Source organism: Sminthopsis crassicaudata, chromosome 3 (assembly GCF_048593235.1).
Source record: "Sminthopsis crassicaudata isolate SCR6 chromosome 3, ASM4859323v1, whole genome shotgun sequence".
In the NCBI taxonomy this organism is placed as follows: domain Eukaryota; kingdom Metazoa; phylum Chordata; class Mammalia; order Dasyuromorphia; family Dasyuridae; genus Sminthopsis; species Sminthopsis crassicaudata.
The window spans coordinates 68,074,126-68,097,851 of record NC_133619.1 but is presented as its reverse complement, the minus strand read 5'-3'; the positions used below and the strand labels follow the sequence as shown (position 1 = coordinate 68,097,851).

At 33.6% G+C, this 23,726-nt stretch overlaps 2 protein-coding genes across 2 annotated transcripts in view; both read left to right on the top strand.

Annotated features, from left to right (window-relative positions):
- SPAG16 (sperm associated antigen 16) overlaps positions 1-11,663 on the top strand; it is a 1,297,727-nt gene extending 1,286,064 nt beyond the window's left edge. The window contains exon 16 of the mRNA XM_074298771.1: positions 11,301-11,663. Within this exon, the coding sequence (XP_074154872.1) occupies positions 11,301-11,476 (176 nt within the window). The 3' untranslated portion in view covers positions 11,477-11,663. The remainder of the gene's footprint in view (positions 1-11,300) is intronic.
- A 116-nt stretch (positions 11,664-11,779) lies between these two features.
- Positions 11,780-16,773, top strand: VWC2L (von Willebrand factor C domain containing 2 like). Its single transcript, XM_074298770.1, has 2 exons — positions 11,780-13,027; positions 15,362-16,773. The coding sequence occupies exon 2, from the start codon at positions 15,418-15,420 to the stop codon at positions 15,835-15,837; it is 420 nt and encodes a 139-aa protein (XP_074154871.1). The 5' UTR covers positions 11,780-13,027; positions 15,362-15,417; the 3' UTR covers positions 15,838-16,773.
- The last annotated feature ends 6,953 nt before the right edge of the window (positions 16,774-23,726 follow it).

Sequence of the window (23,726 nt, the reverse complement as noted above, 5' to 3'; positions counted from 1 at the left end):
TCTCTTTGTGATCTTGGACAAATCCTTTAAGCTTTCTAGCTCTCAACATCTTCATTTGTAAAATTAAAGTGTTGGACAAGATGAATTCTGTCATAGCTTCCATTTCTAAATCTATAACCCAAGATCTATTCAAGTTTTTTCCTCTATAATCAGTTGTGATACATTCTAAGTTCTCTGAATTGATCTAGATTGAAAATGATTGTTGGATGACTATAATTCATTATAAAATACACCATATCAACTTCAACTGAAACTAAAATGAGACTAAAATGGAAATGAATAATTCACTGACTTGATTCCTAATGATTTCATACATCATGACATATCCTTAAGTCACGTGTAATTTTTTTTTAGGTTCAGAGAACTTATAAAGAGCCCTTAGCAATTGAAGACTACCTCCTTTAGTTTACAAATGAAGAAATTGAGATCCTGAGAGATTAAGTTATTTATGCCAGTACACATAGTTATTGATAGAACAAAGACTGAACCTGCTCATATGTATTTTTTTCCATATAAATCTACCATATTGGTCATAATACAAGCTGTACTTTCCCCCCATTTCTAGTTTGTATGAAATCTGAATGGTATCTTTAATCATAATCCAAGTTCCATCAACATGGCTAAATTTTCACCAGTCTTCCCAGCAGCAGCTGCAAAAATAGAAGAAAACAACTTTGTCCACATAACTCCAAATTCATGAGAAATCAGTATGAGCCTGATGTCTCTACTGCCAGTACTTGGGAGATCAGTCCCCCCTGTCTGTATTTCAACAGCTAGAGGGAATTCATGAGAAAGCCCATGAACTTATCCTTCTTTCTGATTTGAAGCTTATTAGGACTTGGTCAAGGTAAGGAGTCCCACAAACTTATATACTTTGTTCTGAAACTCAGTTCCAATTGCCCTATGTAAATAGTAAATCATAGAATTACTTTTAAAATGTCTCTATTTTCAAGAATTCCCTTTAACTTGCTGTATAATGGCATATTTGTTTGCTTAAAATGTCTTTATTATTTACTTTATACAAGGACAGGTTTGTTTGTTTTTTCAAAAAAAAAAAAGATCTGTTTTTGAAAAATGGTAATACTATGTGATTATTTGGCATAAATATGCTCAATATTTAGACTAATAAGGTTTTAGATTCCATAAATAGCTAAAGGGTACAATCCATGTGGAGGATACCAAATGCCAAACTTTTTGGCATTCCTCACACTTTACAATAGCCAGAAAAAATATAGTGGACAGAGCTCTATGTACGTTTATGGACCTTGCCTATAGTAGTTGCTTATTATATTGTCAGATGGTTGTTGAATTATTGTAGATTACTCCAAGTTTATCTCCCATTTAACTACTCTCTTTTCTCTGATTCTTGTACCTCTCTTTTCCCTGAAGCCATGACCTTTATGGAAATCTAAATACATTATCTCTTCAGAAGTGGCCCATGACCAAGTCTTGCCTTCTTTCCATCAGAATTTATCATACTGTTTCTCCCTGGTTCCCCAATTATTTTGAATGTGTAAGTGGATCTTAACAACCTAATGGGTAACTCTAATAATTTGGCTAAATTTATCAGTGGGCATTTGAACCCTGTAAGAGACCAGATAAGGGTTCACAGAACTCCTTCAGACGTATAGTCAGGTAGTCACCTGATACTCATTTGAAAAGGGAAAAATAGGAAAACAAGCAGAATCATTTCAAGAGAACAAGAGCAAGAGAGGATAGAGAACTAAAGAAATAAAATATCCACCATTGATAATCTTTTTTTACTCACAAAACTTACAAAAAGGTTGAATTATTGCTTATAGAGTAATAGAATTTCAAAGTTAGAAGGGACTTTAGGGATGATCTAGTACAAATTTTACCTAAATAAGAATGTTTCCAAGAAATTATCTGAAAAATTATGTACCCTCCAGTTATATTAAAATCCCTATCTCCTGAAGAAATTCATTCCAGTTTGAGATAGCTCTATTGAGAAGCCTTTCCTTATTAAACTAGTATCTCTACTTCATTGTATTTTCTACCAGTTATTCCTACTTCTTTCCTGTGACCAAATAAAACAATTTATTCTCTCTTCCTTAATAACCTTTCCAAAATTTAAAAGCAGCTTTCATGTCCCCTCTAGGCATCTTCTCCAGGCTAAACATCCAAAATTACTTCAGCTACTCTTTGTATAAGCAGAATTTCTTCATCATCCTGTCACCCTTCTCTAGATGAGGTAAAATTTGTCAGTGTCCCTTTTAATACATGGGATCAGAAATGGAACATGATAAACAAAAGGTGGTCTAGTCCCGGAAAAAATGTAATAATTCTATCATAGTTCATAGATCTCAGATTTAGAGACTTAAGAAACCTTGAAAGTCATCTAGATAAATTTCTTCATATCATTTCTTTTCTTTTAGCCTCTGTTACTGTCTTATAGAAGCTTAAGATTGATTTAGCTTTTCTGATTGCTATCTCATACTTCTGGATTACAATAAACATTAAATATTATATAAAATTCACATATATATGTATATATATGTGTGTGTGTGTATATATGTGTATATATATACATATATATTACAGACAATATTTTGTCCCCTGTAATACATCCCACTTTCAAAGCTGTCTCTAAGATTCATTGTTACCACATAATTGCCTCTAGTCAACAATCATTACATCAAATACTACCTTCCTCCTCATCTACTTTTCACATTAATTGATATAATCTATTCCTAAAATGGTAGTATAGTGTAGTGAATAAGAATCTGGCATCTGTTATGAAGTCCTAGACTCAAGCCCTTCCTGTAGCACATAACTGGTTTTGTGGCACTTGATAAATCACTTAAAATCTCTAAGTGTGACCATGCAACTCTCTAATAAGAAAGAGTTCCAGAACAATTGCCGATGTGCTCTAGAAGAGGTAAAAGCCTCATCAAGCATTCCCTATGCCATGAAATCACAGGTCTGGACAAAAAAAATCTATAAGCATGAGGTGATTGAGTAAGTCAATCAAATTAGGAGATAATTTCCCTGGTACCTTCACCAGGTGAAAACAATCAATCTGTCATCAACCACCAGCTTTAGATTAAATGTGAAATGTATGCTTAGGTCTGAGATCTCATTAATGTGGATTCTTCCTGAAAACCATTCATGTTTCCCTAACCAGTGGTATTACCCTTATCTGGGTCCTTCCATAGGTTTCACACAATGTACTAAGGCTTTTTATTATTATTATTATTCTGCTGACATTACAAAAATAGTAAGAAAGTAAGCATACAGGCTGATCTTTCTCACAATGAAACATTGTACACCTTCTTTTTTTGTACATTTGTTTTTTTGACTTTTTGTTTAACTGTATTTCACCAAATCTCTTTATCTGCAACATGTTGCCTACCACATACTTCTCTGTTGCTTTCTAAGTGACAGTAACTTTTAATTCTTTGGATCATGTCATAGATATAAAACTTTTTGAAAACTATACTGGTTACTCTCATTCATATTATTTTCCCAAATATTATTTAATGGTAACATGTATCGTAACTAAAATAGGACTTTAATCGACAAAGCATACATTTCAGACTAGTTATATTCCCCATAGATCTTGCACACCAGCATTTTAGATAATTGTCACCAGATATCATTGATGGCTTGAATAATAGAGTAAGTATAGATTGGTTGAGTTGGGAGAGGAAGGTAATGAAGTTCCCCCTAGACTCTTAAACATTTGATTTGGGACTTAATTAGTGCTTTAAAAAAATACTTCATGAAGAGAAAACATATTAAATATTTTTCTACAAGAGAAATAATAAATGCAATAACAAATTTTTTTAAAAAATAAAACTTCTGATTATTTGTTCTCCAAAATAAAGTTACCAATTTCATATAACAAGAATAAGAGTTGAAATTATAATACATACTATTCTTGATTATCTGAAGTCCCTTGAACTGTTGATCCTCTAGAATAGAACTTTAATTTAAAACCACAACTGCTGTAGGATGAATTACTCTTAACTGATGTATTTAGAGAGTGATGACATGCCAATAGTGCCTTCTTTACTCATCTAAATGTCCATAAAGCAAGAATAACTTCTTTGTAGCTTTTGAGAGGCTTTGTTCTACAACATCAGTAGTACAACAATTTTGCTGTTGTCTTCTGGCCTTTACCAACTAGAACCACCAAAAGTCAATTTGGTACCTACATCCTTATCATAACTCCCAAACCACTTTCCCATATCAAAAACAACCTATCACATATCTGATATATGTCTTGTGTTTCCATTATGACTCATCATTCCTAGGTTTTGACAGAAATTTATAAGAAATAACTGTTAAATGAATAAAATGATGACATAGTGTGGTATCAAATTTTCATATGGAATAAAATTGGGAGGGATAGATCAAAAAGATTCTTGACAGAGTAGAGAACTGGGCTGAACCTAGTACAAGAAGTATGCATTCAATAGAGATCAATGTAAAGTCTTGCACTTGTTACAAAAAAAAAAAAAAAAATCACAAATTGAGATGAAGGAAACATGTAGAAACAGCAATTATTCCATAAAAGACCTAAATTTCTTCATGAACTAGAAGCTCAACATAACTCAACAGTGAAATGTGGAAAGTCAAAAAGAAAAATAAATACAATGTTAGGCTGCATTAACTGCAATCTCAATGCCAGATTTAGAAAGGTAATATGGCCACTGAACTCTTTATTCATTAGACCTCATATAAACACTTGTGTTTACTTCCAATGAAACATAGCATAAGAAAAATACTATTAAAGTGGAGAATATCCAGAGGAAGGCAACTGAGATGCCTAGGACTTTGAGATCTTTCAAGCATTAAATCCATATTATATGAGGACCTAGGCATCTTTAGTTTGAAGAAGATTCAAGGGATGTGATATCTATGTTTAACTATTTGAAGGGGGGACTAGACAGAGAGATGGTATTTTGTATAAAATATTGTTCTTGGAGACATAAAGACCAGAAATCAAATCCTACATCAGACACTTACTAAGTAACTCTAAGAAAGTCACTTAATTGGATTGTCCTTCTTTATATGCAAAATGCAAATTATAATTAGTACTATTACTATTATTATTATATTTATCTTCTAGTATTGCCTTAATTAAGGATCAAATGAGTCTCCTTGCATATTGTTTTGTAAAGTTAAAATTGCTATATAAACCCTAGCTGTTGTTGTTGTTGTTGTTTCTTATTTGTTGTGGTTATTATTATCTTATTTGGTCTCAGAAGTCAGAATCAGGAGCAGATAACAGTTGCAAAGAAGTAACTCTAGGTTCCATGCCAGGAACAACCTTGTATCCCCTAGTCTCAAGAGTAGAGTGAACTACTTTGGGGGATAGTGGATTCCCCTTTCTTGGAAGAGTTTTAAGTTACTAGATGACCCCTTGCTGGATATATTATAGTGAAAATATCTTGCATGTATAGATCAGATTCTATGGCCACTGAGTTTTATTTCAGTTCACGAATCTTATGAATCTGAGTTTTGTTCCCCAAATAACTTTTTGAAAATTTAAAAAACTCAGTGATTCTAGAATAGTTCTTTCTTCTAAATATTTGCAAAATTTTCACACTTGCATAATTGGCAATATAAAAATAAGAAACCTGAAGTACACCCTCACCCCCCAAAAAATGCATCTTTTTACATTCACTTGTTCAAATATCTCTAAACTATATTAGTTTCACCAAAAAACAATAATGTCTAAAATATACTCAATTGAAAATATATTAGTTATCAGGAGCTATTCAGCAATATATGTTTCATCAAAGACATCTATTGTTAATGATCCCTGAATTGAGAACACATGGTTTATGGACCATCAAGTTCAAGACAATCTATTAGGGAAGTCCAAGTTAAGAATTTTGCCTATTAAAAAGCTTAAGTATTTGACTCCTTAATTAATAGGCATTTGTCTTATATTACGTTTTTTTCTTCACTAGGAAAACCTCCTTAGAAAACAGGTTTATGTGCTCATAAGTATCTGTAAAGTTGAATTAATAAAGTATATATGAAAAACAATATTAATGGTAGAAAATATCTCTGATTTTCAAGTAATCAGCTTCCTAGGCACTATATTTAAAATTTTTTGTTGCTATTTTATTCACAAATTGCCTGGCTTAAAATAATATTAAGCAGGGTTCCAATATTAATAAAGTTACTATTTTATCTAATCCACAATTTAAAATTGGATATTCTTGAGGGTTTTTTAATCAATTCATTTTTTTTTCCTATAAAATCAAGTAACTAAATAGTTTACATTTCTCAAGGTATTTCTGCAAGCCCAACTGAGAATTCTTTGGCAGTGATATCTTTAATTCGTTCTTACAAATAGTGGGGGAAAGTACACAATAAAGAAGCATTATCATTTTTAGAAATTTATTATTTATAGAATCATTCTGGGAGTGAAATTTGAGTGTCTTCTTGCAGTTTTTCAGTTTTTAAGATTCCAAAAGTGTAAATAGCTGTAGTTTAGGCCAAGGTTTATTCCTAGTCTTAGCCAAAAAAAAAAAAAAAAAAAAAAGCTGGCAACATTGCAAATAGGGGGAAGATTATCATATGTTCCTCTAGTTTAATTCCCATTGGTGTTGACTGAATGAGGAGAAGAAGGAGATATGTGAAAGATTTTCACAAAAAAAAAGGCTTATATGGGTTTTTAATTACCAGAGAGCTAAAGAAAAGCTGAGTTTACTATCATATTCACAGAAACCAATAAAGTTTTTTCTCTGCAGCCATGGTAGAGTATAAAGTATTATAATAACTAGCATGTATATAGTACTTTAAAGTTTAAAATGTTTCACATATATAATTTTATCCATAAAATAGCCCTGAGAGGCAGGTGTCATTATTATTTCTATTTTACAGATAGGAAAACTGAAAGAAGGACAGATTACATGTCTTGCTCAGACTCACACAGCTAGTACATGTCTGAGACAAGATTGACTCAAGTCTTCCTGATTCCAAATCCTAACAGTCTCCCCATTATTCCACTTAGCTATATTATGCAAAGACATATAACTAGTATTTTTAAATGTTAAAAACTAGAACCCTAACTTCCATTACCTCATATTCTTCTAAAGCAGAAGGCAGGTATTGACCTAAAAGAGAAATGGACATTGACAGTAGCTGAACTCTTATCATCCGGACTCTTCTTCAGTTCAGGCTAGAGACAGAAATAAACTCATCTTTGGTTCAGCATTATCACCTGGACTCCTTAGTGACTCTTATTTGATCCTGGTAACCTTGGTAGTGAACCTTCACATACCCCTTTACAACACATTCCAGCCAATCAGAGAGAGCATCCTGATCCCCAGATATCCACAGTAAGAGTAGGATGCCCATTACATGGGACAAAATTAAAGAAAAGATATAACCTCTGAGCCTAGAGGACAGTTTTTAATAGGTAATCTCTGGTTCTTCTATTCTCAGAACTTTTACTCAGAGTTTTGCCCTTTCCTTCAAATTTTTTTTGGTATTCGTTGATGCCTGGAAAGAGAGAGAACACCTGTTTCTTCCTACCTGTACAATTATTGGCCTAGAGTCACAAAAGCAAAATCCCTTTGAAAGAAGGGATGCCCCTGAAAAATGTCAAAATTCACCCTCCTGAATGAAAAAGCCCATGATTTGGAAGTTAAGGGAAGATTCCAGTCCCTGTCCTGACACTGACTTTGAAACGCATCTTTAAAATAAGAGATTGGGGAAAGTAGTTTCTAAGGTTCTTCCAGCTCCAGCCTTCCCTAAATCTATAAAACAAGGGCTACATTTTGCTTTATATCAACTCAATCTCAATTTCAGTAACTGTTGAGTGAGTATCTCTCTGTGGCTTGGTTAAAATAATTTCTCTGGATTTTAATTTTCTAAATAAAATGAAAGGTGGACTAGATCATTCCTAAATGTATTCTCCAGCTTCAACATGTTAATTCTAGAGTGGAGTGGTGAATGGAGGGTAGTTTTAAGGCCTTTTTTAACTCTTTAACACACAAGTACAGGACTAGGTCCACCTTCCTTCTCCTCTTGTTCCCTTTATAAATGAATGTGACTTTCAGACTGCTTACTCCAACAGCTGAATATGTGGTTCTTGCCTACTGATAAGCATTCCTAGTTAGTTACCTGACTGGAAAAAAAAATCTTAGAAAAATGTCTAGTACAACTTTCTTTACATCCTGCATCTTACATCTTGAAGATTCTACCTCCAAGTCCAGTATTCTTTCTATTATGGTACTTACAAGATAATCCATACCTGTTACCATTGACCATTTATCTCCAACCATTCTATGAAAGGTGTTAAATCCATCTATTGGCTAAATGCTTCCCAATGTCTTGTACACAATAGAAGGTCAAACATATTCATTGACTAGAATTAGGAAAATAGTCAAATTTCTCAAAACATGAATTTATGTCAATTTATGTCAATTTAAATAGTTTTCTGTTTAAATATTTCTTACACTATTATATGCATATTATGTATACTTATAAATTTATATGGGTTTTTTTTTTCATAACATGCCTTTGATGTAGGTGATCTTGTGATGATATTTGCGTTTGCAATATGTGACTCCTCTAGTATTTAAGTTGCTAGGCAAATAGGTTTCCAAGAGCATGTTTCAATCATAATTGCTTTTAGAACATTTGTTTTAGTGATACTTTGTTCTGATTAATATTTAATAAAAATATTTTAATCAGCAATGAAATAGTTTACTTCTTCCCTTTTCATAAGATAGGATTTCCTATCTTGTAAAGAAATACATTTACATCACAATAAGCATTACAAGGCAACATTTAAAATTTCCATTTTGTGGACTTTCTTTTTTCTCTTTTACATTACCATTTTCTATTAAAGAAAAAGTGAAAACAAAAGCAGTTGGCTTAGAAATAACCTGATATAGTTCATTGTCTGAAAATTATTGTGTTTCTGTGGTCTCTAAGCTATGAAAAGGACTTTAGAAATGAGGAAATGGGAGTTAAGTAATTTACTCAAGTCTTAAAGGAAGTAAATAACAAAGCCAAAATTTGAATCCCAGTTCACTGAATCAAGTCTAGTGTTCTGTCAACATCATGTTTCTTTTAAGTTGATAAATGAATGGAAAGTTGTTTGTGTATGTGAATATAGAAATGCGAAACACATATATATTCAGAAACATCTTTATATATATATATATATATACTTACAAATGTATTATTTTCCCAGAAATGATATCAATTCTTAAGTAGTTGATTATTTTATTGGAGGAATGCCATATAATTTTCTCTTTCCATTAGTTTTTGGTGTTTATATTTACTTATACCAGGTAAATATTTGTGTTATGCTTAACAAAGCCTCATAGATGATTCCCCCAAATCTTCTGGCCCATATCATTTTCACCAGCTTTACCTCTAATAGAAAGTTTTGTACTTGAACCATGGTGTGGGACCTTTTGTTTCAATGTAACTGATGTGAGGAGGGGTATAATGATACATTTAAGATGCTTTTCTATAAATCCATTAATAACATAGAACACAGAGACCCCCACAATGCAAAGTTAATATAAATGTGCCAGCATCTACACAATTATTGAAATATTTATTAGTACAGATATTTAGGGGCAGCTGTGGAGTGGTGTCAGATTATTCACAAAGTTCTAAATCATGCCCTAATTATTTATTTTCTTCTCTATTTTGTTGAGTGAACTTTTTAAAAGTTCCTAAGAGGTCTGATAAACTCAGCCAGTAAAATATTTCAGTTGCTCATTTGATGAATTTTGCTTCATGAAGATAATGGCTTCAAGCTAAACCTTCCCCTCTCTCTTTATGGATCCTTGATTTGTTTTCCTTGATTTAAAAGACTGGAAATAACCCTCATCCCTTCTCCTGCTATAGCTATTAAGAATAAGAGAAATAAGTTACTTGTGTGGCTTTTAGGAAAGTCACAACAGCAATTGCCTATAGAGTCTGGCTCAAAGTGAAATCCATATGTAATGCTTCTGTCAGCAAAGACTTACTGGAGGAGAGTTTATAATAAATATTCACATCTGCTGCTTTGGACACCCTAATCCATCCTATGAATCTTTGCTGTGTCAGGCTTTGTTCTAGATGAAGAAGCCCAGTACTTATAAAGGTTTGCAAATAGGTCATATTTATCATGGTTAACTATACTTCCATAGTGGTCCCTCCTTTACAGATATCCATGACCACTTGAGACACAGCCTGTGATTAAATTGTTTGAGTATTTTAAAATGATTTTGCATAGAATTTTTTACAAAAAGAACAAATTGCATTTGTTTTTTCCTATTATATCATCAGAAGACATTTTCTGTTCAGATTTTGACAAGAAGACATTATGGGAATCTATCAAAGTGTGTGATGGCAATGATTCCCAAGTGAACACTAGACTCTCAAATAGAAAATCTCATATCTTTCTTACTCCTCCAAAATTTCAGGTTAAATAAGAATGTTCCACTGTTTCTAATCTCAAAATCCACAGTTTAACTGCTTCACTGAGTTCTTGGTGACCAAATTAATTCAAGTTTCACTGGTGATATGAGGTCCCCTGAAGGAAAATTCTCACATTTAAGAAAGATGCTATAACAAGTTTGAAAATACCTTATCCCATATGCAGTTGTCTTATATAACTAGGAGCATGAGTTGTAAGCTTAGTTGAAAGGCTTAAACAACTTTGTGATGAAATTATTGATTTTTCTTATGAAATTGAAGTTTATAAATGTTGCCATAATTTTAATCAAAAAAATACTAGTTTTTAAAATAAAGGATTATGTGCAATACTTACAAGCAACCTAAATTAAAGTGCATTGCCAATTTGTTTATACAAAGTATACTTAAATAATAGTAAACTTTCTAAACTTGGAATCCTAAATTCTCTAAAACTTCTCTAACACATATTGTGAATTTTGTGCATATCCTTTGATCAATACTTCTGCTCTAAAGTTGTTTAAAAAGTCTATCTTAATAAAAATGGTTGTGTAAATCTGTTGAAAATAAAAGTTCCATAAATCTGGGCAAGTCACTTAACCCCAATTGCCTCAGGAAAAAAAAAAATCCATAAATCCTTTGCTGTGGAAAGAATAGGTAAAAATACTTAATTTTATTTAATCACTCAAATCTAGTAGTCTCATTATTGATTTATATTACACTGGATTCAAATTATTTCCTATAAAACAGTTCTATTCCACATGCCGTAGTAGTTGGCAACATAAACTAGAGTTTGGTGCATCGCCCTAGAAACAGAACGGTAACGTTCCCTTACTTGCAAACTATATTCATTCTAATGAAACTTTGTTTTCTCTTTTTCTCTCTCTCTATTTCAGGTCGAGTTTTAGCTCAGGCAAGCGGCAATGGGGTTATCCATTTGCTAGATCTCAAATCAGGTCAGATTCGCAAACTGATGGGCCATGAGAGTGAAGCGCACAGCGTAGTGTTCTCTCACGACGGAGAGAGCCTATTTTCTGGGGGATCTGACGGAACTGTTCGAACGTGGTCCTGAAAATCAGCGTCTCACACTGCAGAGGGCATTCACTTTTATGTCGGAATGTCTTATAGAGCTCCGGGCCAGTAAGCGACTAGTTAAATATGTTAGAAGGTAATATTTGTGGTTTGCCTGATAACATGCAACGGACACACTCTGGTGTGTATATTGTCAACAATAAAAATTAAAACTTTCTGCTTATTTATTTGAGACTGGCTCATTTCCTCCCATCCCCGTCCCCCTCTCCCTCCCTCCCCGCCCCGCACCCCCGTTTTATAAGAATTTAGAGAAGACGATGTCTTGCTTAGGGGTTGGGGAGAAATAGCTTTACAATGACGCCTAATGACAGACTAGATGAATTGCAAGAGATTGGTTTTTAATGTTAACTGAACAAGCGCCACAAGAACTCTCCTACTTTTCACCAAATCCAGGCTGTGTGGGGGAAGATCCGAAGTTTAATCATGCAGCACTGGGATCCTTTCTGCAGTCAGAGGTTCAAATATCAACAGTGAGGTTTCATTTTCAAAGATGCCTTGGCAGGGATCATGCCTCATCTCCTAATAATAATCAGGGACTGCAGATGGCTTAAATCTAGATACAAGGCACTTCCGGAACTTACCGAGTGGAACACATCTCTGCAGCCGGTCCAAGAATGCATTATGTATAATGACATTGATCTGGGGAGCTTTAGGGTGGTTCGATGCGAATACGTAACATGCACTTGTAGGAAATCTTTCCCCTTAAGAGCGCATCTATCTCTGGTGTAGGAAAAAGTGCTACTAGAAAGAGAGAAAGTCTCTGTTCTGGTCTTTTCTGGAGGTTGGCTAAAACGAGCTGCTGGAGATTGGTGTTGTGCGGTGCGGCGCGCTGAATCCAGCTGTTGGCGCTGTCCGTGGTACTGAAGAAATCCCGGCTGCCGGTAGATTGAGCTCCAAAGCGGCAATCTGTGCAAACTGCTTTCTTTGATGCAGAAATCAAGCTAAAGTTGTTCCTTGGCTTCATATCCATTGTAAGCATTTTCTGTTGTTGTGAGAGGTGATTGAAGACTCATATTGTGATGATGCGGAGGGTATTTCAGGAGGAGCTGGCTTTAAGCTATATAGCATACTGTTGCTGTTTGTGGTGTTGAAAGGCTAACCAAACCACCTTTCTCTTCTGCCGTTACAAACACTGTGCAAAGGATCTCGTGTTTGGAAGAAACGCAATCAATGGGGAAATTTCATAGAAGGAACTGAGAAAATCCTAAAATTAAGTTCAATATGATTATACTACGGGAGTCTGAATTTCGACGAGACAGCATTGCTTCTTGCTTTGAATTCTGAACACTGGTCCAAAGCTTAATTCTTATGTGTGTCTGCTGTGTTTCTCTCTGGAAGGGCGGGAGACTGCCTCTTTACTGTGTTTTGAAATGGGAGGCAGAGAAAAGGGATTGCCTATAACTCATCCCTGAAAAAAAAAAATGTATTCTTCGGGTAATTAAAGAGGAACTGCTTTACTAAAACACATCTAACCTTTTAGTTCATATTGGCCTGTGACCCTACCAACACCATTAACCTCCATACTGATTAGGTAAGTATACGTTATTAGCACAAGTTATATTTGTTTTCTCAAAGGATTAGATGCAGTCATTTGTTATCAGATGTGTTTTTTTTTTTCAAAGTACAGCTATGGCATGATCTCAGTGTACCAGTGTTCGCTTACTTATTAGAATCTTTACCTAAATATTTTATTTGAATAAAGGTTTCTTTCACTTAAATAAATGAAGTCTTAAACTGTTATAGAGCAAACAAGCTATCAAGATGACTGCTGTGTATTTTATTTCATTAGGCAGCCTTAGAACTTTGTTCTGTTTTGAATGCCTACATTGAGAAATAAGGGTTTACAAAATAGATTTTATGGATAGAAGTATATTTGCTATTTTATTCTAAATGTGAATTGTATCCCTCATTTCTATTTAAGTTTGCATTGACAATAGTATGGTAAATTGCTGCCTACCTGTAGCGTGTAAATGAATAGACCAGATTTGTCTATGTCTTTTTATAGCAGAATTCTGTGTGAATTTGACATGGCTTATCTTGCATGTTGCTACAGATACTAGAGGAATGCTACAGGGAAGCACAATAGCTCCTTTTTCTCAAAGTTAAACTTTCTAAATATGTCGTGGATCTGTCAATTCATCCTGCAGTTAATAAAATAGGTTTATGTTTTTCAAAAGCTTGTATAATGTTTGGTACAACTATAAATCGTTTAGTTAAAAAATGCTTTGTCAATAAGCTCTTGCAGCTTCTCTAGAAAGATTATAGGTTTGCATCTTCTTCTTCTGTCATGACTCATTATTTTTGACATTTTAAAGGAGATTCACCTCCTTTATTCATTATCCACAAAGAATCCTAATATTAGAGAACATCCCCCCTTCAGGAAGAGGGAGTAAATATATTACCTTCCATTTTTTACTATTGCCTGAATCTATCTGCATACCTCACTAAAAAATGCATAAGTTAATATAATATCTACTCAAAAGTTTCATGAAAATGCATTTTTAAAAATCTTCTAAATATCCATTGCACATTTTAAGCTGCATGAAAGTGGGTTATCATTTTTTAGTTATGATTTGGAAAGTTAATTCAAACATAAATGACACAAAAGGGCTGAAAATATACTATTTATAGTCTTCATACCATCTGCACATAAGAGGAAACTGGCAAATGCATTATATGACAAGTCTCTCCCTTGTCTATTACTTCCTTTATTGAGGATAAGGTTTTCCTTATGTCCCTATGACTTTTTGTGAGTTACTCAATATGAACATTAAAGTATGATCTATTCCCAGTATTTCAGACATTAGTTAATATTTTTTATATCTGAAAGGTCAATATCACCAATAAGGCATTTTTATTATGATAAGAATTATTTCATTGCAATTTTTAAAAAATTTAATAAAATAAATTTGCATGCTCATTTATGTAAATAACCCAAAATCAAGATTTTTAAATCTATTTGGGAAAAGTCATATATTCATAGAATATTAACTGGATCTATCCATTTGCATTGAGTTTTTAATAATAAATTTACTAAATGAATATCATGTTCTAGACACTGTGTATAATGTTCAGAGAGGTATCTCTCCTGCCCTCTAGAAGCTTAGCTCCTGAAGGAGATAAAGATTTAGACAGCAATATACATAATGCATGTTATCACACCTTTTAAAGGCAAGTTTTCCCTGATTTTCCTTTTTCTTTCTCTTTCCTATGTAGAATAGAGGTGTGAGTTTCACTGATGATTACTTTTTACAACCCAGACACATGTCTATTGTTATAAACCTGTTCTCAGAATACTATAAAACCTTGTTTGTAAGCATAAAGAAAGGATAGTCAGTGGCCTTTTCTACTACTTCTAACACAATTAAACTTACATTCAACTATTATTTTTGCTCTTACTTTTTGATTTGGGTTTATCACACCAGTATCTCAGTTGTGGTACACTGAGATATTTAATATCTGAATTTTAACAGTGGAAAGAGCCAAGGTTTAAGGTAATAGAGATTGCATTGAAATGCTTTTGAACTACTTGTAACTAATCAGAGGCAAATCATTTCATCTCTTTGTGGCTTAGGAAACAAATCTCCATCTTTGTCAAAGTAATATGTGAAATCCAGGTGTTAAACTTGAACTGAAATTTCCTGGGTAAAATAATTCCTGAAGGGATCAATTTTAGTTAATATATTGCTTAAAAAAATTTACTCTCTATACTGCAAACTGAACAGTAGATAATTGCTTGAACTCCTTTTATTTGGGATTTTAAAGCGATAATATCAATCCCAACAAACAGGTTGAGAACATGGCCTTAATTGACTATATTATCTTTTAATATGTCAAATTATTCTCTTTAAATATTTGTTTTCAGCCTACCCCTCCGGTATTCCCATGGAAGCAGCTGGGTATATTTAATATTAGGACCATATGCAGAAGTCTTTGAGGAGGGGGATGGCTCTTCCTATTCATGAAGCCTGCATACTTCTGTTGGTAATCTCTGGTTTGGTCACCCCAGCTGCCATCAATCATGAAGACTACCCTGCTGATGAAGGTGACCAGGCCTCGAGTAATGACAATCTGATCTTTGATGACTATCGAGGGAAAGGGTGTGTGGATGACAGCGGCTTTGTATACAAATTGGGAGAACGTTTTTTCCCAGGGCATTCCAACTGTCCATGTGTCTGTGCTCTGGATGGACCTGTTTGTGACCAACCAGAATGCCCTAAAATTCACCCAAAATGTACTAAAGTGGAACACAATGGATGCTGTCCTGAGTGCAAAGAAGTGAAAAACTTTTGTGAATATCATGGGAAAAGTTACAAAATCTTGGAGGAATTTAAGGTATGAGCTACCCTCCATATTTATTCAATACTAACATGCCACCACAATTGTTTTCCATATTGATACATGAAAGTGATTGTTATGCCAAAATATTCTCCATTAGATCAAGAAATATGATTCCATTCAGCATGCAGCTATTTATGATCCAAATGACAGTGAATTCATCTGCTCATCTGTAAAGTTTTCATATAGACTTGTTTAATAGTTGGAATATGGTGACAACCAAATTATTTCTACAAAGGTTTACATTAAGACATATTTATATAACAGTTTGGTGAAGAAAGAAGGAACCTTGCTTATATACATTTATTAGATTAGCATAAAATACCATGTGTATACCTTAAAAACAAAAAAACTTCATACTACTACTCAACCAATATATGAAATACTTCATACTTAGTCTCCATAGTTAGTGTGTAAAGGTAAGTTCTATAAACAGATTGCAGTCCTGAATTCATAAAATAAAAATTCATTTATTTTAAATCATAGGCCTTGGCCCATATGGCAAATATACCACGTTTTCTCATTCATTGACCGATTAAAGAATGTTTTGAGTATTATTTTATCTTTTTCAGGCATAAAAATACTTAATATAGAAATTGTAGGTTTTTTTCTTGATAAATGTCCATTAACACATTAATTTCTAATCCCTATTGTCAAGAATTATAAAGAACATGGTCATTCCTAGCATTGAATTGTCTCTTCTCCCATAGCTTGATATAATTAGGGCATCATATAAGTCAGTTATAATTAAATATTTAACTGAGAGCATCAAAAAGATGTCCTTCATGACAAGGTAGTGAATGCCCAAGAGAGTCTGAGATTCTGATGGTTTGCTATTAAAAGGCCAGCTTTTACTCAACATGCAAATTCTGTTACAATCCCCCAGAGCCTTGCCAGTAGCTAAAAGAGACCTGACTTGCAGGACTTTTTTTTTCACAACTGGAGGGAATAATGTTTTGCCCTTTATGTTAAATATATATATATATATATATATATATATATATATATATATATATATATATATATATATATAGCCAAATGATGTCTGAAGCCATCGCCCAGATAATAAAATTACTTTGCCTATAGGCAAGAGGGGAAGTATTGCCCTCTTGCTATATTGACCATGCATTCATTTTGCTCATTCCCATGAATACTGTTTTCCACAAGCCACTGTAATGAGTTCAGATTGATGATCTAGTCACTTGTGTAGAGCTTTGTGATTGTCCCATTCCCTTGGTTGAGTAAAATATATAAATTATCATTCTGAAAACATGAAAAGATATAGTAGAAGTAAGATTCCACCAAAACATGATCTCTCCTCCATTAGAATATAATTTTAGTGGGATTAATTCCAATATGAATATGACTTGTCACTAAACTCTAGTTAATCACATCTTTCTCCTTATTCACCACCTAAGTACTAAGATGTTTACAAGCTATAAGCACATGTTGCCATCAAAAACTCATTTTTAAAAGATCTGGGAATTAAATACAACTACTAAAACATAATATGATTCTAGGAATAATTTTAGGGTCACATCATCCCCTGAGGCCAGCATCTATCCTCAGGGTAGCTATTTTCATAGCAATATAATACAGCCTTGGCTGGACTATTTTTACTCTTGTCCAAAATATTCAATATTTCTGAAATATTTAATTCGTAATATATTTAGAGCTTGAATGGTCTTTAGAATCTTTGGAGTCAAACCCTCTCACTTTAAGTGCCCATAGTCACATTGTATAAGGATTTAAGTCCAAGTATTCCTAACTCCAAGTCCCCATGGTTTATATTCTACACTATGCTACAAAACATAATGAGGAACAGCAATGTTATTGTGAATGTCAAAAAGTCCTCAATTCTATTGAAGTTATTATAAAATTAGGAGTGGAAGGTGGGGAAGGGATAAGTGACCAGAAGCCATTTTACATTTGAAATAATAAAATTCCTTAATATTAAGGGTAGAAGAGATTTTTAGAGATCACATGTTCAAGTCCTTAACTTTACAGATGATTAAGCTCAGATTGGCGATTTTAGAAGCTAAAAGTTACAAAGCTAATCTACTCTAAAACATTGCATTACAAGCAATTCTACAATCAAAAAGTATCATTTTTTCAGCAGTGAGTTGCTACTGTCTTTTAATCAATTTTAAATTTCCCTATGTTCAAATTTCATACAAAGTTCCTTAATAATAGAAAATACTCATATGGAAGAAGCCTCTGAATCTTAAGGGTCCACTACTGGTTAATGTAAATCTTGATTTTGAAATTTTGTAGCACATAATGTTTTTTCATATCATCTGAATTGTTACAAAAGAGTTCCAAAGTGATTATATACATGTTTTTCCTCTACCATAGAACCCATAAGATCTGTTAAGAAATTTTTTTAGTAGTGGAAAGCAGTTTATTATTTGTCATACATATTATGAATATGATTAATCAGAACCCTGCTAGCCTACTTTGGGGGGAAAAGAGAGTTGTCACATTTCAGATTTTATATATTATAATGAGAAAATTATCTTATGTGCCATTTATTCATCTAGCAAATATTTATTGAACACCTATTCCATTTGAAGTATTGTATTATGTGTCACGTTATCCTGCAGAGTACCTTAACTCAAAAAAAGGAGATATTAATGGACTGTGTGAGTCTGTAAGAGACATGCAAAGATGTAGTCCTTGCCTGCAAGAAGCTTATACTCATAAATAAAAGACATAACTTTACTCTTGCAGAACCAGTAATCTAATTAGAATTGGAAAAGTATACATGTGTCTAAAGGTCACAACTGAACAAAATATGCAAGGTATACAACTGATCAAAAATAAATATATTGCAATTTAATATTGATCCTGATGAAATGCAAAGTAGGAGGAAGGTGATCAACATAATAATTTTGCAGCACAGTAAGGAAGGAAAATTTGTGGGAAAGAAGTGAATTGTTTGGTCCTGGTGATGAATAAATTGTGGAAATAGATTGGTGAAGAGAAAAGAAGATGGTTCCTTGAGGAATAGACAGCTTGAGCAAAAGCACAGGAATGGGAACAAAAAATGTTCAGGGAATGTGAATACAGGGTGAGAAACAGTAAGATGATGATCCTGGCCAATGTGAAAAAGTTATTAGAATAGTGTCTAAATTGAAACTGACCAGGTATCAGGGGAACCAAAAGAGAGAAAGAGAGAGAGAGAGAGAGAGAGAGAGAGAGAGAGAGAGAGAGAGAGAGAGAGAGAGAGAGAGAGAGAGAGAGAGAGAACAACAGAAGACCAGTATACATAAGCTAAGAAGCTAAGCTTTGACTAAAACAGTAAAATAGAGCCAATGTGCATTTTGATCAGGAAAGACATGGTGAAAATAATGTTTGAGAAAAGATTATCATGGCAGCTTTATTCCACACTGTTTCCATGAGCATTGGGGGCAATAAATGGGGATGGGAATATTAGAAAAAACAGGTATGAAGCTGCTTCAAGTAAAGGAGCATAAGATGTTAACCAGCATTGTAACTGAGACAATGGAATGATGGATAATGTTGTAAGAACTGTTTTATTGGACTTCCAAAAGGACTTCAAAATGACTTAAATTCTATTGTCATTTGTTAATTTCTTCATGTCAAGAAATCTCAAAAGCACTTGAAGAAGAGTACAAAAGCATATCTACTTCTTTGACTTACAAAGCATGATTCTAGAGCTTTTAAATTTCCCTGTAATTCTTTCAACTCTCTCTCTCTCTCTCTCTCTCTCTCTCTCTCTCTCTCTCTCTCTCTCTCTGTCTCTCTCTCTCTGTCTCTCTGTCTCTCTCTGTCTCTCTCTGTCTCTCCTCTCTCTCTCTCCATTCTAGTTCCTTGGAGAGTTCTAACATGCAATGACTATTCATTAGCCCTAAAAAATCTCTATTTACAATGTTGGCAAAAATAAACTCCCTATTTTTCATTTTTTTTCTTATCACAAATAATCAAATGAAAATTTCTTTATGTCACCTTATGAAGAGGATGATATACTATTTCTTAAACTTCTAAAGTATCTTTTCCCACTACTTACTAATTGCTTGGAAAAACTGGGAAATGGAGAAGCTTCAACTTCTCCTTATTCTATTAATTTCATATTTAGATAAGTGTCTAGTACATCCTGTTATTTTTCTTTGAAGTGTAGTTGGGGAAAGTAAGAGTATAACACTTTAATAAAATAAAAAAAATTACATAAGTTACAATTTATTTTTTACAATGTTTGGATATGTGAAATTTATGTACTCATGGCCTCCTTATGCTGAACTTCATTTACAAGGAAATATATAATGGAATTGGAGGTAGAGATATTTTCAAAATATTATTTTGCCAAAGCTTAGTCCTTTTGAATATTCTATTTTCTCATGTTTTTCTTGATAAATCTAGGTGCCAACCATTATTGGTCTTTGTAAATGGAGCTTTGTCTGGCTTTCCTATTTCCATTTCTGCAAAGGTGTAGAGTCAGTCTTCATTTAAAAGTGACTTTCTATGTTGGCTCCTATAGGTTGTCAATGACTGAAGACTGTCTCTCCCAATCCTCTTACAGGCTTTTTTTTTCTCCATAATACTTTCTTGATCAAATATTGCTTTTCTCAAGGTACATTGACTTTTGTTGCTTCATCCCGTTGTGGGTCAAGGAAAGAGATTTACATACAGTTTGTAAGGTTGCAAGATTCATGTTTTCTATTGCTAAACATTTCCCCCTTGATTTTCCTGTGCATGAATTTTGGGTTTATGGTTGCACACACACACACACACACACACACACACACACACACACACACACACACACACACTTTGTGTTGTGTTAAAGTCATAATTTTCTCTCAAATTTTGACTTGGATATTTAGAGGAAATAGGATGAAATGGGAATATATATGGAAAGAAAAGTTTCCACTGACTTTATTTAAACAAGTTATTATATCCACAAGTTCACTGGTAATGGCTTAGGCTTAGGAATGGTTGGACTTCTGTTGGGTTTATTTAGGAAATGACATATTTTCACTGCCTTCCTTCATTCTTCTTGTTCCTTAAATGATGTATCTTGCAAATCTGTAAAACTGTGATACCTTTCTTATGAGACCTGTATGGAACATCCAGTTCTTCCCCTACTAGAGGTTCAGTAATGGAAACGCACTCAAACTTGATGAACCAATTTCTTAATAGGCCAACTGGAGATAAAAGTTGTACTGCCAGGTTCAAAGGATCACCCTTAGGATTAAATAAGATGTATGTAAAGTATTCTATAAATTATAAGGTTCTGATTAAATTGTTATTTGTATATTTCCCTAGTTACATATTGTAAGCCTTTCATTCCTGTTTTGATCTTGTATTGTAGTGCTTCAATGTAAAGGGTCCAAAATGATTTTTTTTCTGATCTAAAACATACCTTCTTAACTCTCATATTTTAGTTAATTCACTACTATGCTCATAGTTACTCAGACTTAAAACCTTAGTCATGTCTAGTCACTTTCTTTCAATCTCTATATATAATCATCTCTTCCTTCCCACCCAGTCTCCAGTAGAATTACCATGTGTGTCTATATTTTATCCAACATGTGAAACTGGTATTTGGAAGTGGTGGTTTGTGTATGGGATAGAATAGGGATTTCTTTTCTTCTCCCAATGTCTTCAATCTTGTTAATTCTATCTAGACATTATCCAATCTCTCCCCCATCCCTTTCTGCTTCCCTCTTCATTGCCATCATTCTATCTCAGGACCTCATTATCTCTCACCTTGACAGTTCCAATAGCATCCTAACTCAGCTCTCTGACTCCAGCCATCACCCCTTTAATCCATCTTGCACACCAGTGGTTGCCAGATTAATCTTCTTAATGCACAGACCTGATCATATCATTCCCCTGTCTATAAACCTTCAATGACTCCCTGTTGCCTGTTGAATAAAATTCAGACTCCTTAGCTTGTCGTTCAAAACCCTCTGTAATCTAGCACCAGCCTGACTTTTTGGCTTTATTTCACTCTAGTAGTCTTTACATAATTTCTGCTTAAACCTAGTTGGACTACTTATCATTGCCTAACCACATCCTTCCCTTTTTTCCCTTACATACTCTACCCTTGCAAATACTATGAATGCTTCCTTCCTCATTTCTATCCCTGAAATCCTACCAATACCCCAAGGCCAAATTTCAATTCCCACTTTTCCTGAGATAAGTTTCTTGTTGATTCCCAAGCAGAAGTTATTTCTCTAAATTTTCTTAACTCTTTATGTTTCTCAGTGTCTTAATCAGAGTTTATTCTATAGTATAATTATGCACATATATTTCTGCATCTAGCCTATGAAATCCTTGTGAGCATGGAAGTTTTCATTCATATTTATGCCCTTTTCTTTGCACATAGTAGGTGCTCAAAACATGTTTCTTGAATGCTAAAATAAAATACAAATGCTGGAAAGGATATAGAAATTGGGAAATGAGGAAGATACAGCAGCTAGTGATTTATTTTTATTTATATTGAGGAAGTGAAGAAGAAGCACATTCAGTAGCAAAGGCCCTGATTTTGGAGTGAGAGGAGCCATATCACTTCCATCTGGTTGACGTTGGATAAGGTATTTAATCTTTCTAGGTTTTGCTTTTGTTTGTTTTTTTCTCATCTGTAAAATGAGAGGATCTCTTCTAGCTCTAAATTCATGACCCATGCTCCTCTAATCCTTAATATTAAAGTTGATATCTCAGTTTTCACAAGAAAAAAGAGACATACCAAACCCAAAGAAATAGAAGTTATCAATTATTCTATATATAATAATCAATCAATATTTGTTGTCTACTATGTGCCCAGAACTGGGCAAAAATATAAAAAGATTGAAATACAATCTGATACAAAAGATACAAAAAGAAATGGAAATATTACTACCATAGGAGCTGAGAATTGTGGGTTCTAATCCCAATTCTCCCATTAACTAGTTATGTGACCTTCTCAGAGTCTCAGGTACCTTTCTTATAACAGAGCGATGGGGACTAGATGAGACTCTATGATCTGTAAAGTCCTTTCCAACTCTAAAATTCAATAGTTAAATAAGTATAAAAATATGCACTAAATTAAGGATCAGTAATATCTTTTGGAAATAACTCAAATATATAAAGGTCTTAAAAGGTTTACAAAGTATTTTACATACCTCTCCTCAGTGACTCTCTGTAACTGTTATAAAGGAACTTGTATTATGTATCATCTCTATTTTATATGTAGAAATCAAGACAGAAGTATAAAATGAAATCCCCTATGTTCATATAATTTTGTTCTGGTGGCTAGATCTAGTTCTGCATTTTTTACCCAGCTATGTAATCTTTTGAGGGAGGTATATTACATAAGTCTCCTACAATGTTTATGGGTTTGAAGACTTTGAAGGAAAGAAAGTGCTTAGCACAGTGCCTTACACATAGACATGGGCTCAAGGTTGCTTTTCTTTTTGTTTGGAACATAGTAGGTGATTAATAAGAGTTTATGACTTCATTTAAAGAAACATGAATGCTGCAGTGGGTGGCCATTTATGCCAGAGTGGGGTTTTTTCTTCTCTGTGATTTGACATTTAGAAGACCCCTACTTCATCTCAAGAATGGCATCATCCTTTATTTCACTTCAAAACAACTGAGACTAACCGCTGCCCCTCTAAAGCTCAGGTGTCCCATTGGGAGCCATAAGTAAACACTCAGCGTAAAGTGCATGTCACTGAGTCCTGTGCCTTAGCATAACTGTCAAATTAATGAGATAACTCTCTAGAATTTCATTCACAGGAATTTTAAAAAGAGTGATCCCTGAATATTTTTAGAATCCCCTATTTTTATTTGTAATCTTAGTAGTAGTTTAATACATTGGACTCAATGTTAACCAAAATTAAAATATAAGAGATTAATTTTTATGTTGGGTTCCTTTTAAATGTTCA

Excerpts from the sequence above, each read along its gene's own strand:
- VWC2L (XM_074298770.1), top strand. The coding sequence starts at position 15,418 with ATGCAGAAGTCTTTGAGGAGGGGGATGGCTCTTCCTATTCATGAAGCC.